At 36.3% G+C, this 16,634-nt stretch overlaps 3 protein-coding genes across 3 annotated transcripts; all 3 read left to right on the forward strand.

Moving 5' to 3' along the window:
* Positions 1-234: 234 nt before the first annotated feature.
* LOC149807538 (uncharacterized) lies at positions 235-5,560 on the forward strand. Its single transcript, XM_089941659.1, has 4 exons — positions 235-778; positions 3,589-3,707; positions 4,745-4,888; positions 5,427-5,560. Exons 1-3 carry the CDS (start codon positions 467-469, stop codon positions 4,854-4,856), a joined length of 543 nt encoding a protein of 180 aa, XP_089797785.1. The 5' UTR covers positions 235-466; the 3' UTR covers positions 4,857-4,888; positions 5,427-5,560.
* LOC149807539 (uncharacterized) lies at positions 5,484-9,921 on the forward strand. Its single transcript, XM_089957638.1, has 4 exons — positions 5,484-5,581; positions 6,972-7,128; positions 7,483-7,641; positions 9,901-9,921. Exons 1-4 carry the CDS (start codon positions 5,484-5,486, stop codon positions 9,919-9,921), a joined length of 435 nt encoding a protein of 144 aa, XP_089813764.1.
* A 657-nt stretch (positions 9,922-10,578) lies between these two features.
* On the forward strand, positions 10,579-16,142 carry LOC149807540 (uncharacterized). The gene has a single exon (XM_089967562.1). The coding sequence runs from the start codon at positions 11,324-11,326 to the stop codon at positions 12,410-12,412; it is 1,089 nt and encodes a 362-aa protein (XP_089823688.1). The 5' UTR covers positions 10,579-11,323; the 3' UTR covers positions 12,413-16,142.
* Positions 16,143-16,634: the final 492 nt, after the last annotated feature.

A 16,634-nucleotide genomic window follows, 5' to 3' on the forward strand; every position in this document is an offset into this window, starting at 1 on the left:
ATAGTAGTAGTAGTTAATAGGTGATTTGACCTCCGAGAATTGAAGAGTGGAAAAATTAATAAAGTTTTACTCTAAGGTTTTGTGAAAATGTGTGCTATGGGTGAATTTAAATATTTTCATTTGGATAGCAAGGCAAGAAGGCCTGATATATTGTTTTATTTGCTTAATTTCCTCTACATGGCAAGGCTAAAAGTGTACACAAAGATAAAATTAAGTTATAGTTTCAGACTTTTCTTTGCCATGGCTGAGTATGATCATTTCATGACCACACAAAGAGAAGATTATAAAGATCCTAGACATTACACTTTTACTGGAAGGCAACGTCGGGTTGGATCCCGAGATGCACAGGAATCGAAAGTAAGGTGTATCATCGTTCGTCACTGAAAGAGGAACCGAGATCCGTCCAGAAAAAAATCTTCCATCTGGCAGAAACATTGAAAATGCCTCTTCTGAGAATAGTCGCGTTATGAAACATGGCAGAACAAAGGATTCCGCATTTTTCATGACCATGAAGAGTGATGTAAATATTAGCGAGAACGATGATGAGAAGGATCGCAGCTGGTGGAACAGGAATCCACCAGGACATCAAAGAACCAAAGAGACTGACCATGACGCTGGGACAAAAACAATACAGCCATCTGGTGCTCATGAACCTGAGGAACCGCTATGTGATTTAAGCCGGTTAAAAGAACAAATAAGAGCTACCATTTATGGCCAGTGTATGGGTGATGCAATCGGACTTCTGACAGAATGTATGTCAAAAGAAGAAGCACTGAAGGTGAGTTATTAATCAAATTCAAATCACGTTTGCAATATCTCTGTGAAAATGCATTCAAGGCGAGACAGTATGAAAACGCAAGGTGAAATATTCCTCTGCAAGACTATGTGCCTTGAGAAAGTCATGTCTTAACAGTATTAGTATAAAGTTACAACCTTAAATAGTGGCTACCATCAACAGCGCCACAGTGATGATTCTGCGTCCTTTGCTCTCTTATTTGAAAATTTTGAAACCTATTTGCTTAGGTTTGATATCGAGTTCTCTATTCAGTGTGTGTGTGTGTGTGTGTGTGCCTAAACCTGCTCAAAGCCACCTAAAACCACCAAAACTGCAGCAGCAGGGAATGGGGGTGAACTGACCTTTTCGGGACTATTTAAAGGCACGTTTTAAAACCAATCATCCTACTAAAACGAGCACAATGGTCCCATTACATGAGTTAAAAAAGGACTTTCTAACTGTCTATTTTAAAAACCGAACCTTCTACCCTGGGTCCGCCACGGGATCACAACGACGTCCCCACTTGTAAGGGATATCCACGGGGGTATCTTTGTGTGCTGTAAAATAACTGTCTTTTCACTGATGTGCTGACAAATGATGTGAAATTAAATCGTTTTTTAAATAATAATTATGAGTGATTCTGCACTAACTATGGAATCTTGTACATATAAACTAGCTCGACAACAACTAGAAGCAATTAAAAAATATCCCCCGTTCATGATTCGGTCAAACAGCAGCTACACCAGCATCAGGAAGCTCAAGTGGAATTTACCGAAAGTACAGAGCAGTTTTGTAAACCAACTGTCGAACCAATACAACTTTTTTTAAAGCAACTGAAGCAACACAAAAACTATTGTGACCTTTCCTGCTGATACTGATGATCATCTTCAACACGCTTGACCAGCACCTCAGCAGTCCGAAGTTCAACCACTACCGGCGAAGCTAACTCCGCGCGTTAGAACTAACATAATATATAAATTTACTGAGGAAGGTATTGCCGCTATTAGGGATAAAGACCAGATACTTCATATTGCTGTATTTGGATGGGGCCGTATAGATCAATATGTAAAGCCCCAATATGCTGACACTCCATTTACATCGAATATAATTGAAAAAGGGAGACAAATGGATTCTTCGGCAATAATGGTTATCAAGTCCAAACGGACCCAGGCAATACGTCCAGGGTGAAAATGGCCTCATTGGGAAGTAAGTAACGGACCATCAGTGTCATACATATCAGTGGACATTAAAATGATAACATATAGACGACATTATATATATATATTTTTACTTGTATTTGTTCTTGTCTTTATTAGCAATTGATTGTTGGTACGTGCTATAGCGGACTTTCCGGTGGCCTAGTGGATATTACGTTAGCCTCGAATGGGGGAGGTGGCAGGTTCGAACCCCTGCCGAATTATACCTAAGACCTTTAAAAAATGGTACTAACAGCTGACTCGCTAGGCGCTCAGCATTAAGAGGTTAGTGTTAGGACTGGTCGGCCTGGTGCCAGGATAATTTGACTGGGTGGGACATCATGATACATGTCAGCGGTATGATGCCCCAGTGCTAGACATCACTGCCACACTGCAGACATCGTAGCGATATGACTGAAAAATTGTTAAAGCTACGATACAAATCCATAACACACACACACACACACACACACACACACACACACACACACGCCATAGCGATATGTATTTCTTCTTGAAGTTTTATATAAATGCTTGTTTTGAGAAATCAGGTAAAGGCACTGATTCTTTCTTTTTTTTGAATTGAAGTGCAAATAACAGCTAATCCACTTTTTTTTATAAGTTTAGGCTCGAGTAAATAGTACCAAATGAAAGAGTGAAAACAACAAGGTTTGAAAAATATTATTAATTTTATTTCCCTGGAAAATTACTGTAAAAATGGAAAAATATAAGAACTAACGGTTTTAAGAACCAAATCCAAAAATAATCCAAGCCTAATCCAAAAATAATCCACAAATAAATTGTTTGAAGTCCTATCAATAAAATGTTATAATGGATTCAAGTTCGAATCCAGACGAATAATCCAAGATGGAAGGCGATGACGTACGCTGAAACCAGTACTGTGTTGAAGTCTATAGTTCCTTGTGGAAACACAATAACTAATCCTCTGATTTTGGAAATCCAAATAAAAATTTTAAGAAATGTCTTTGTTTAAAAATTCTATATGAGCACATAATATTTCCAGAAAAACAAATTAATCTTTTAGAATCCGAAAAATTTAAATAAAACTTTTAAAAAAATCAACACTGAGCATTTCGCAATTTCGGAAATGCCTATTTGTGAAATAGAGGATCAGTGATCATGTTTACATAGACAAATTACTTATGTCCTTGATAAGAACCAATCATTTTACTCCAAGAATAAAAGTCGTTTAATTGACCCTCAGTTAAGGCCAGGAAATAAGTCAAAAGTAGAAGCAGTGTTTCTATTGTTTGGTATTTATGGAAAGATCTGAGTCAGACTGAATATACTTGAAAATATCAAATTCCTAGTGAACAAAATTATAGTACATTGACATGTATTAATTTTGCAATTTTGATGGATATTACTTTAGTTCTGAGGCTGCTTGCGAAGTATTGTCATATATATGGTGTTTCATTTTTTTTCTGGCATTTTTCATTAGAGTCCGAACTGGGATTGCTTTAAAGGTTCACAGCATATAGTAATAGTTTACGCCCCTTAATAAACTAATTCGTATTTAACGAGATTTCCTATTAGGCGTGCCCGTTTCACTCATGCACATTAAAACTGGCTTTTATGATATTAAATATATTCCAGCATTACAGAAAGTATGCAGATTTAGAGTTTTCCTACAAGATCTGCGATAGACACCGTGATGGATGGGAAATTGGGGACTGGACAGATGACTCGGATCACATGCTCCTCAACAGGGAAAGGTAACACAGTATTGATTATTAATACTATTATGGACATAACACATAGTTAGGAATGATATACAGTTGTATTAAACCATCTTCGCAAGCCATGGGCGAAAATCCGCTACTCTCCTTTTATATCCCGTAGCTGCCTGTGACAAGATTTCCTCGTTTCTCATTATTATGCATTACCAACACTACGTCGTCAACAAAACAAAACAACACAGTGAGCTGTTACACATCAAGAGATGGAAAAGAAGGATAGCGGATATTCGCCCGTGTTTGGCGATTATTCAAACAGCCTGACTATTTGTTATCTTCTCTTTTATTCTGGCCTGCTGAAAACTATGTCTCGTATTTTTATCATGCCCATGTCTGGATACGTTATAAAGCTTTCTCTTTACAATCATCCATACCCGGCTCCACACCACTCCCACCAGCGTGGAAATTGTCAATATAAAATTATACGGACAAACAGGTAGAGAATAGTGCCTGTTATTTAACCTACTAAATGACAAGCACGTATATCCCAATGATTTGTTTTACGTTTTGTTCATTTCTTTCTTTTCTTTAAAAAAAAATCAAACAAACATATTGCACTGTATATATTCAAGCCTTCTCCAGTAGGCCCCTATGAATTACCAAAACATTTATTCTTTTCGGCGGTGCCCCCCCCCCCCCCCTTGTTGGCCCCCGGAGTTTTGTCTTAATCGTAACAAATATACAACACGTAATATTTCGTGCATAAGATGAAACTTACGAAGAAAAATGAAATGATATTTGAATGAATTGCTTGTACCTGTTCCATTTTCTTATTCGTTAACGACAGGTTAAATTGAATGAAATTTTTGTGTCATTGCTCTGAATACGTATAATGATTATCTCTCTCTCTCAAATTTGTACTTTAATATGTGAAGTCAATTTTATCTTACTATTCAATTAATGTCAAGGAAAATTTTAGTATCAGCATTGCATATATTCGTCAGATGCGTTTCTAATAGTTCTTTGTCTCCTAATAGGTCTTCACTTGTCTTCGAATTAATCTTTCTTTCCCGAAGGTTGATGCCGACGACTTCGCCAGAAAACTTTATGAATGGTCGAATAATGGGTTCCCAGAGCTTCATGATATTACAGGAATCGGACTTTGCAGAACCACAAGTAAAATTCTGAGTCATCGTGGATTTCTTTCAAATCCAGAAATGGTAAGAAGTCCCCAAAACAAGACAAACAAATATTTGCGCTACTAATCGAGTCTACATTTATTTGGATCATATAGTAGCATGTAAGGAATTTTATCATGTTATTCCACACCATAATATTATGATAGCATACAATATCTTTTGTATCTTTTTTAAGAAAAGAAAGTTGCTTTTATTTTTTATAGTCCATAGATAGGTCAAAAAATAAAATTGTTCTTGGAACCAGCGCCGTCGTAAGGGGCGGCGATATGGACGAACGACCAAGACGAACGACCAGAGCGCCAAGCCTCTGGGTGGGGTAGGGCGTTTGCTGTATTTTTGCTGAGCCGGGAACGCCATTTCGTCCAGCTCCAACCTACGATGGTTCTGCCCGGAACGTGATATATGTTTTTAAGCAATGCTTTGTGAAAATCTACAGATTTTTGTGTTATGTGTTTAACACTCTTATTTCTGAGACAAAAAGAAAAACCTCATTCATGCTTGGTTTATCTGTATAAGAACCGTCTTACCTATGTAAAAGCTGACCCGATTTTGGATCTAGGTCTCACGAGGTATATGGATAAAGAGAGGATGTGTCGACGCCCCGAATGGAGGAGTCATGAGGACCTCTATTCTCGGTATCCATGAATGGTGGGATGTAGAAAGAGTTGAAAAGAACGCTGTTCGCATTTGTCGTACAACCCATTTTGATCCAAGGTAAGTCTAGAAAACGGTTTTAGAGGCAAATAATTCCGAATTGGCTGTATTGATACAGATTTGGATTTACTGAAGATTGTATCTGGAAGAGCAAAATAAGGGATATAATAAATAGAATATACATAATCAAGGGCAAAGTTTATCTCTGCGTCGAGATTATATAATCACTCAGAACATATCTGATCTATAGTTTGTTTTGTGTTATTTGCATTTTTTTGTGTTGTTTTGTTTTGTTTTTGTTAAGCATGGTGAGACACTTTGCTAAAAAAAGTAAAGAAATCAAGCAATCTATCATCAGCAGGTCTAACAATTTGTGTAGCCAATTTTATATGAGGAATCAGTCGCCAGGTTTGTGTGTAAACAATGACATATTGCTTATAATATTTAAATAAAAATTTTAAAACTTAATCTGCAGTTTTAACATTTCAACGGATGTGTTCAACCAAATAGATTTAATCTCTTGAGTAAGATATAGTCTCTTTGTTGATATTTCTATGCATTCATAATTTATATTTAGGATCTTTGCAAACGATTTTTTTTCAGAAGACCATACAAACTGTTTCGATTTAATAATGGTCTGAGGTGATTAAAATTCTGGTGCAATCAACTTATAATGCACTTAATGTAATACAATCTTTTCATTATTGAATATAATATCCCGTGTCGAATAGTATGATTGCATGGATCCAGTTTCCAGTTATATAACAGTCTTGATGTATCACAATGATAAAATCTAGCAATGCCCTTGAATGAATTCTGAATAATACCGAAATAGTTATTTATTCAGAAATTGTTAATGATCACATTGTGATTCTAAAGAATAATTTAAATAAATAAATCCTCACAAATATTAACTGAAACACAACTCAGACTGATTGCAATAAGACTGATTTTAACATAGGGAATTCTGAAGTAAACAACATCAACATAAAAAGTTAAGAAACAATAATCAGGGTGAGGGTCATTTTCCCTTCAAATACGTAAACAACTTGCTTCTAGAACATTCCTAATGTCTGTTTATAAGAAAAATAGATATTGAACTCAATATCTGTAAGCATGTGTAGCTCCAACTAATAATAATCTTAAAATAGAATCTTAAATAATAGACAAGAATTAGCTATGCAACATGTTGATTATAAAAAAAGACATTAGTTAGGTATGTCCAACTCTTACCCTCAATTAGTGATAAAGGTCAATTACAGAATACAAATTAAACATACATTTTATATATATATATATATATATATATATATATATATATATATATATATATATATATATTGTTATCTGATTAACATTTAGTTACACTAAAGATTTACCTCATAATCTCTAATGTACTTGATCCCAAACATTTGGATAAGTAAAATTACCTTTTCGTTACCTGTTGAAGGTGTGTTGCATCAGCTGTTGCCGTTTCTGTAGCTATCAGTATGATGCTTAAGAGACATGTCCCATACTATGATGCTAGAACAAAGGAGTATAACGTGCCTGTCATCATTCAAGACTCATATGAACGTGCGTCAAAGTATCTAGACAAGGAGAACGAAGTAAGTGGACATATCTGAAAAGTGGCCTTAAACACAACAACAACAACAACAACAACAATTCTCTTGTATCCATAATGTCTAAGCTTTATGCTTTACATTAAAAATATTGACTTAGTACCATGCTCAAATGGAATTATATTGATGCTATCTCACAAAGGTTCATCGCTGACTTTAAAAGTCTAACATTAAAAATATACAGAATTTTAAATGTTTCCTTTTCGGCTAGATTCAAATAAATCGTCAATTTAATTTTAATTTCGAGTAGCTGACCAGATCCATGAATATTTGAAATTTGTTCATCAATTATTGGCTAAGATTTCGACAATATTATTCTAAAAGAATGTACCCCTTTAGAAAATGGAACTACAGAGTTACATGACTCGTGATATTCTGGCAGAACTGAAACTGGATGATGTGGATGGAATGGGATATACCTTCAAATGCTTGGGTGCGGGATTATGGGTCCTTAAGCAAAATAATTTCCGGTCGGCCATTCAGAATCTTACAATGGAGGTAAAATACAATCTAAGTCATATATTGTTATTTTTTTTTAAAATATTACTACTAACCTCTCTTTGTATTTCGTTACAATTCCAAAATCCTTACAAGCAATTTGGGGAGTTTCAGTGAAATAGTTATCACAATGATTAATGATATCGGTGTTATTTCATGTTTTATTCTTTACTTTTAATAAATTGATATTCATGGATCAGAATCAGTGTTGACAACTTTAACTATTGGAACAAGACGAAACAGGCTTTATAAGATTAATGGTCACCCAGACTGTACAAAAATACTATACCATTTAATGTCATAAAAGAAAATCATTTCCAATATACATATGCCACTAAAATGTCTAATTAGTTTTAACAATCATTTTTTTGGCTGATAAAAAAGTTCGAATGTCTCCATGAAAAATCGGATTCTCTGAGTGTGAGAAGCATATATGATTTAGATTTATCTCTTACTGTGCATTCTGGCCACATAATTTCCCCGTGGAAATGTCAGTGTAATATTATGATCGTATTTATTTCTGCAGTATTTATGGTTTACTGCGTTTCATATATGAGTCAAAGAAAATGATTGATCTAGCTTACATTATTTTAACTGGTGGATGATCAGATTTAAATGTTGATTTTTTTAAATTAATGTTATTTAGGGGTTGGAGTTTAACAAGTAGATATCCGCCTCTTCAAATAATGCATTATTTCACTGGAACTAATAAGGATACATAGTACACAGTTAATACAAATTAACCTTAAGTTGTATATCATGACGCAGAAGAGAGAGAGAGCGAGCGAGAGAGAGAGAGAGAGAGAGAGAGAGAGGCGAAGTTAATATTTCTTTATATTCGTTTTGCACGTTTCCAAAACACGAATCTAAGGAATAGCAATGCAGTACTTATATCTAGTTTGTGAACTCGAAATGTGTTCGTGGGACACTAATGCACCTCCATAGTGGCTTAAACGTCAAACTTCACCAGGCTTTCTGGGACAAGAAGGGACAAAGACTGCATTTTATGCTCCTTCCACATTAGTATATAAGCATGTAAAAATAGCAACTATTATTTCCATGTAAGTATATATATATATATATATATATATATATATATATATATATAGATAGATAGATAGATAGATAGATAGATAGATAGATAGATAACATTAAAGTTAGAAAACGGAGCAAGGAATACAAACACAACTATTTGTCAATATCTGAACCCAAAGCAAGGTATTTCTCAGAAAAGAATGAAGAAAGCACACACACAAACATGTACAGCGGCATGCGTGGGTCAATAAATTTACTTTCTGGCATAAGGAAGCAAAACTATACAGAATAATGGAAATTTCAAAACTTTAGAAAACTAAGAAATTAACAGAACAATTAACTGCATGGATAGAAGGGAACTGATGTAATCTATAAGAACGATAGTGATGTACTGCTTAGTGTGACCTACTGATGTTTAGGTGCCTCAGCTACCAAAAGTGTTTCTGTTTCAGGATCCGCCGCTGCTGCTGCTAATAATAATAATAATGATGATGATGATAATAATAATGATATTAATTAATAATAATAATAATTATAATAATAATAGAATCGTCGATTTCTGACTATAAAATTATGTCCGTGGTAAAAGTGTAAGGTGCCATTGGATAAAAATATAAGCGTCTGATATGTCATGATTGCTGTGGTAAATTCTAAAATTTTACTTCCGCAAAAGAAATTGGGCAATGAAAGAGATGTGTGGGAATATTAATGATAAGAATAGTATTAATTAATAATAACGAAGTAGAGTAGCAGTAGTTCATTAACAATTTGACATCAAAATACTAATATACTAGAAGTAGGTCGCGGAATATTTTAAAGAAGGAACAGAGATTTTCTAGTCAGTTAGTAAATGACACAAGAGAGAGAGAGAGAGAGAGAGAGAGAGAGAGAGAGAATGAGGACCAAGCAGATTGAATTTGTTTAGGCTGAACTAGAATGCATTTATCTTTCGGATAATGATCGATTTTTTATATCTAGGTACCTGGAACTTCATCGTGCGATGTACCGCACTTTTCAACAAGATGGATGAGGAAAGCTGTATAAATTCTCTCGATATTAAATTAAACGTCATTGTTTATGACACTCTAATCTACACATAAGGTGGATCTCTAGATAGTGAACCATGTTTTTCTTTCGCTTTCATAAGAATTTGGAGCTTTTGTATTTGAAGGTTTATCAAGAAGATGTATGTTAAGTTATAACATTATTTGCATTTTTTTCAAGGTGTTAGATTTGGCGTCATGACTAGATATGTCATAACTGAATTTAGTTAACAAAGAGATATTCTGCTTTCTTCATGTTTTCAAATGTGTTCGTATGACACAATCGTTACCAAGGTGCAGTTTAAATCATGCGACACATTGGTCATCACATTACTGAATAAATCGTACGACTCAGTGGTGACCAATTATTTCAGTAGAAAGCTAAAACTGATTTATTTTAGAAACTTCTTGCTTAAAAGATACTCTTTGTTATGCTAACGTACGTTTTATTGTGTTTTCGGAAATGTTGTTAACTTGTTTTGCCTTTCCGATCTATTTTAATTTTCTCATGAAGAGACCGTTGACAGATGTAACAAAAGAGTCCAGCAATCCCGCTTTTCAGTTCCTTCAAAACAATTCGTTTTCATTGAGAGAAAAGAAACCCACTTCTTAAGCCTTTCATTATTACACGCAGTGCTTGCATTTTCATTTTCCCAATGAGATCATATTTTATCATGTTATTACATGTTTGTCACACAGCAGCAGAAGAGATGTACATACCTTAATCTCCAACGAAATTAAAACCTTTTACGGTGATAATTTCGTAGGGAGCCTTTATTTTCACTTTTAAGGGCTGCTACTGGGGCTTATTTTGGTCATTTTCAGACTACATGCTTTAGGTATGTACACAAAAGACATCTGTACGTAACAAATTGTTTTTGAAGATAAATTAAAATTACTTGTGCATAAATAATAATGAGCTTTGGAGAACCACATTCTGCTAGATTGGCACGAGAAAGATTAGCTGTGTTAAAAACATATATTCCTGTGAGAGAATCTCTCAAGAGAAAAATTCGAGCATATGAGGACGCGAAACGTGGATTTGGCGAATTTTATCCGCGGAATTATTTAAGCCTGTCACTGAAACGACCGAACGAGTATTACTCGGTGATGTTAAAGACCCTGAGGTAAGAAAACGCGGAATTCTTCCCGTACTAAAGCGAATTGAGGAACAAACTCGACCGGTGCCTAGACCAGCGGCGGCCGAAATAGCTGTGCAAGCAGATACGGAGGAAGAAGGAGCCGTCGGTGGAATTCGTGCAGTTGATAAATTCACTGGTGTGGCCATTGACAACATTAGGCGATCCAAAAATTACAAAGATTTGGCTTCCGTCGCTTTGATAACTTATAAATCACGACCGGCTGTTCTAAAACCTGAATACGCCGATAAACCCGTATCTAGCAACGCTTGGATAAAATGGATATTTTATGTGTATCATGGCCTTGATAGAGTCAAAAATGACGACCCTGATTTTATTGCTTATCTCAGCGAAGTGGATAAACTTGAAGGGGAAATAAAAAGCGGTAAAAGAGTACTTCCACCTCTGGTGGTACAACCTACACCTGGACAAGCTCCTCCACCCGTAAAAATTCAACGAAAACAGATGTTAATTGAGCCCGAAAATAAAGCATCTCAACCCCTTCCTCGTAAGTATTTTATCGAAGATACTCTCGAGGCCCTTGAAGATGAAGATAAATTAATTAATATTGCCAGGTTTGGTTTTGAGTACAAAGGCGATTTTATAAAACCAGAACACGTCGGTAAAGTAGAAGAAGACGATTGGACTCCAATTGTATATTTTGCCTCCAAGAAAAAACCTATCGATACCAGGGATCCAGATTATATAAATTTTAGAAAAAAAATATCTCAAATAGAGGAACGTGAAGAGGAAGCTAGGCAACAGCGAGAAGAAGAAGCTAGGCAACAGCGAGAAGAAGAAGCTAGGCAACAAGAAGAAGAAGAAGTTAGGCAACAACATGAAAAAGAAGAAAAAGCTAGGCGACAGCGAGAAGAAGTTAGGCAACAGAAGGAAAAGGAAGAAAAAGCCAAGCAACGAGAAGAAGAAGCTAGGCAACGGAAGGAAAGGCAAGAAGAAGCCAGGAAACAGCGAGAAGAAGTTCAGAAACAACTAGACGCAGAAAGAGCAAGGGAAAAACAAGAAAAAGAAAAAACCAAGCAACAAGAAGGAGAAGAAGAAGAAGAAGATTTACCCGTAGACAACTCGACCATACATGGAGTTGAAGCTCATAAATTTTTCAATAAAGATACTATCAGATCTGTCAAAGATCCGGGAAATTTAGAAACCATTGCTGTGTACGGATATCAAGAAAAAACAAAATACCTAAAGCAAGGACAAGATCTCGGCGATGATGATTGGATTTCTGCGTTATATTTTGCCTCTAAGAATCGAAAAGTTAATCTTGACCATGCGGGATATAAAGAATTTAGAAAAAATATATTCAAAACGAGGAAATTAATTGCCCCAAAGACCGGCAGAGGTTATAACACAGTCTGCCCAGATAGTGTTGTCAACGACGTATCTCGACTAGAGGTACTTGTTGGGGGAAAACGAGCCGGAAATAGCTCGCGTGAAATAATCAATGAAGCCTCAGATATTTGTCAGCGATTATTTCGCGGCGGTATCATAAACGTTCACGAATACAGGGAACTTATCGACGAACTCATTGATTAGATCGTAGCAAATAAATAATGATAGTTCACAAATATCAACGCAGACCAACTCAGGTTCGCGTAGTTAATTCTCGATTGCCCGTATATAAATACATTCATGGCAACGGATTAGGCAGTTTTGTTAAGAGCCTCGTCACAAGAATAGCCCCTAAAATCGGGCCAGCCGCTAAGCAACTCGCGATGAAAGCCATAGGAAAAATTGGTGAGACAATTGTCTCTAAGATCGGTGATTTAGCTGGTAAAGGATTTGATTTTGTCAGAGGTAAAATATCAAATTTATTGAAGAGGGGAAAGAAAAAACCACCACCTGCGCCGGTCAAATTACCAAGCACAGATGTAATGCCTAGCGATATTGGTAGGATAATAAATGGCGCGGCAAATAGGAAATTGACGGAATTAGCAGATCAGGAAGTTAGTAAGGAGGTTAACAAAGAAATTAAAAAAGAAATAGCGCGTCAAGAATTAGCAAATCAGGAGGTTAGTAAAGAAATTAAAAAAGAAATAGTGCGTCAGGATCAAATAGCGCGTCAAGAATTAGCAAATACGAGTTTTATATCAGGAAGTGGTCTTCGTTTTAGACGATAATCTTTATAATAATGTTTGCACGGGCATCTAACGAAGCATTCGACATGGACGAACCCGTAAGCAGGGACACTTCTGTGCGTGATTATCAATATTATTCGTATTACGCAGTGGATCCTAATACTGACAATCGCGTCGAAGTTCAAGTTCATGACACGACAAGATATTTTCTTCCGTCTGAGGCATTTATCGAAATTACTGAGGGAAATTACAAAGACAGATAATACCCTCTACCCGGATATTTTTGGAGTTGGATTTGTCAATAATGGCATTATGGCTTTATTTAAGAGCGCCACATACATGATTGATGGAAGAGAAATTGAATCAATTACCAGTGATGTTGATATTGCTACGACAATTATTGGCCTAGCAAGATATTCCAACGATTTTACCAGATCGGCTGGTCCCAGTATGATGTTTACCAAGGATAATTCCGATCACGCCGATTTTGATCCGTATATTAAAATATTAACGGATCATGGCGCATCCGCGGTCAACCAACCAGTCGGCCCTGCATACGAAGATAGACCGGGCGCTGCCTATGATTCCCTAAAACGCGTTAATCCCAACTACAACCTCGGATTTGCGACGCGAAGATCCATGTTGACGGTGGATCGCAGAAAATTCTCCTGCGCCATTCCATTATCGCATGTATTTGGATTTTGTAGATATTTTAGAAAAGTTATATTTGGAGCGAAACACACAATTACCTTCGTTCGAAATGGTAGTAATCGTGCCATTTGGCGACGAGCTGACGCAGACGCTAATGCTGATGCCGCCCTTGCTGGTAAAGTAAAATTGGAAAAATTTACTTTGTGGATGCCAGCGATAACTCCGTCAATGCTTGAAGAACAAAAATTAATATCATTTATGGAGCAAGGTGGTAAATCAATTATGTCATGGCTAACAACATCCACGGATTCCATCGATGTAAATATCAACGGTAATTTTACCTGGCGTATTGCGGCCCACCAAGGCGTGTCTGCACCAAGACATATTTTCGTTGTTCTTCAAAACGCAGATAGATACGATCAAACGCATAGTCACATGATATTTGATAAATTCGCCGCAACAGAGATATCATTGAGAATAAACGGACAACAAGAGCCAACCGAAGAAATATCGATCAATTTTGAGACTTACTCGACGGCTCGTGCGTATCATCGCATACTAAGTTATATGGGAAGAGATCAAAATATTGATACGGGATTGCAAATATCACAGCTAGATTTCAATAAACTTTATCCTATCTATTATTTTTCACAAGAACATCTTGATTTGATAAAACAATCCGTTGTCGATATACATTTCAAGGCCAGAATTAATACAGGTGGACCTGCTAGAGCGACCGCGGTGATACTCAGCGACAGAACGATGATTCTAGAGGGAATTAGCGGTAGAATGAGAGTCATTGACGCACCAATAGAGAGAATGTAATCTAAATTTAGATCAACGAATCAATATAATGCCATACAATCATGTTAGTGTGACTTTGACTTCGGGTCAAATAAAAAAACTTCAATCGCCGACGACGAGAAAAAGCGGCGTGAAATTAACATTAAAAAACAATCAAATTCACGGCGGACCAAATAAATTATCGTTGACCAAAACGCAACATAGACGATTCACTAAGGCCAGATCGGTAAATTCAGGCGTCCATGTTAATCTTAGCCCCGGTGCAGTCAGAGATATGATTAAAATTGGTGGATTTTTTGGTTCTTTATTAGCATCCGCGCTTCCAGCTGTTATAGGCGCCATTTCAAGTTTATTTTAGAATTTAGATCAACGAATCAATATAATGCCATACGATCATGTTAGTGTGTCTTTGACTCCGGGTCAAATAAAAAAACTTCAATCGTCGATGACGAGAAAAAGCGGCGCAAAATTAACGTTAAAAAACGATCAACTTCACGGCGGACCAAATAAATTATCGTTAACTAAGACGCAGCACGGGCATTTTACCGCGGCTAAATCGGCGAATTCAGGTGTCCAAATTAACCTTAGTCCTGGCGCCGTCAGAGATATGATTAAATTCGGAGTTGGAATTTGGGGTTCTATCGGCAGCGTCGCTTAAAGCGTATTACCGGGCGTTGGTAAAAGTTTGCTAGGAGGGGCGGCGGAAAGCTTAGGTAGTAAATTGGTGGATTGGATAACGGGAGGACAATATGGTAAAAAAAAGGCGGCAAAATAGGGCCTCAACGGTCGGCGGCCGAAAGATATTTGACGAGATATCAAGGTTCGGTTCCGCTATCAAAAAAATAAAAGAGAAAGAGGGAAGCGGCGTCTACCTGGGACGACCGAAATACGGACGCGGCGCCTACCTGGGACGACCGAAATACGGACGCGGCGCTTACCTGGAACGACCAAGATACGGACGCGGCCTAAGGTTAGCATGATTCCGATGTCAAATTTAGATCTATCTAACGAGGCAGCGCGTAAAAAAATAAAATTCTTCAGAGGCGTATTTATGCGAGATCAACTTCCTGACAAACCAAATATTAATGAAACCGGAATAATAAATCTCGGTTCAAGTATCGGCCCAGGAACACATTGGGTCGCTTACGCAATAAATCCCCGAGAAGCTATTTATTTTGATTCATACGGGTTAGCGCCGCCAAAAGAATTTATCAAATACACATCAAAGTTAAAAATTCCCGTTTATTATTCGACGTTGCCAACACAAACATTGACCGATCCACCGATATGTGGGCCAGAATCAATTAATGTTCTTGACGCAATTTCGCGTGCAGTCGATCCATATCGAAAAACATTACTTAAATACACATCTAATAAATATGGTTGACATTTACGGACGATCGCTCTATAGAAAAAAAAAAAAAGACGTAACTGATATTGATCTATCCAAATACGCAACCAAAAACGACCTTAATAATCTCCTATCGATAACAGGAATTCGTTCTCGCCTGATGTCTCCGGGCTACCTGATCATAAAAGAACCAGTCAATTTGTTTTACCTGCGATGTCATAATCGATTATTATCGAGAATTAATTTCCAGTTAACAGATCAACACGGACGATTGCTTGATATTCGCGGAGAAACGTTAAGTATAATTTGTTAGTGAAATCGTAGCCTCTCTACCGGGAAAAAATGACACAAAAAATAGATAAAATACGGCAAAAAAGTTAAAATTATTTATTTTTTTAATTCTCAAGAAATTTGTACATTTTTCTTATTTTTGACTACCAAATACCCCCTCAAAAACAAGAAAAAATCAACAATTATTTTGCAATATACAAGAAAATTGCGCGAATTTCTTCATTTTGAGCGGGTATTTGGTAGTCAAAATCAAGAAGTTATTCACTTTGCTAAATTATTCTTATTTTTTATAAATTAATTTTATTTACTAAAATAATATTTTCACTGAATTTTTATTTTTTTTACTAAAATCGAAGAAAAATGTACAAATTTCTTGATTTTGAGGGGGTATTTGGTAGTCAAAATCAAAGTAATTTGTACATTTTTCTTATTTTTGAGGGGTATTTGGTACTCAAAATCAAGAAATTTGCACATTTACCAATTTTTTAGTTGCCTGGCGCGAGTACTAATAACTTTCCTTGACACATATTCTTCGATAATTCCGATCTGATTCTTTCGATAGCCGTAGATAACGCAACAAAGT

This window comes from Sinohyriopsis cumingii, chromosome 1, assembly GCF_028554795.1.
Source record: "Sinohyriopsis cumingii isolate HCF-2022 chromosome 1, ASM2855479v2, whole genome shotgun sequence".
NCBI classification, from domain to species: domain Eukaryota; kingdom Metazoa; phylum Mollusca; class Bivalvia; order Unionida; family Unionidae; genus Sinohyriopsis; species Sinohyriopsis cumingii.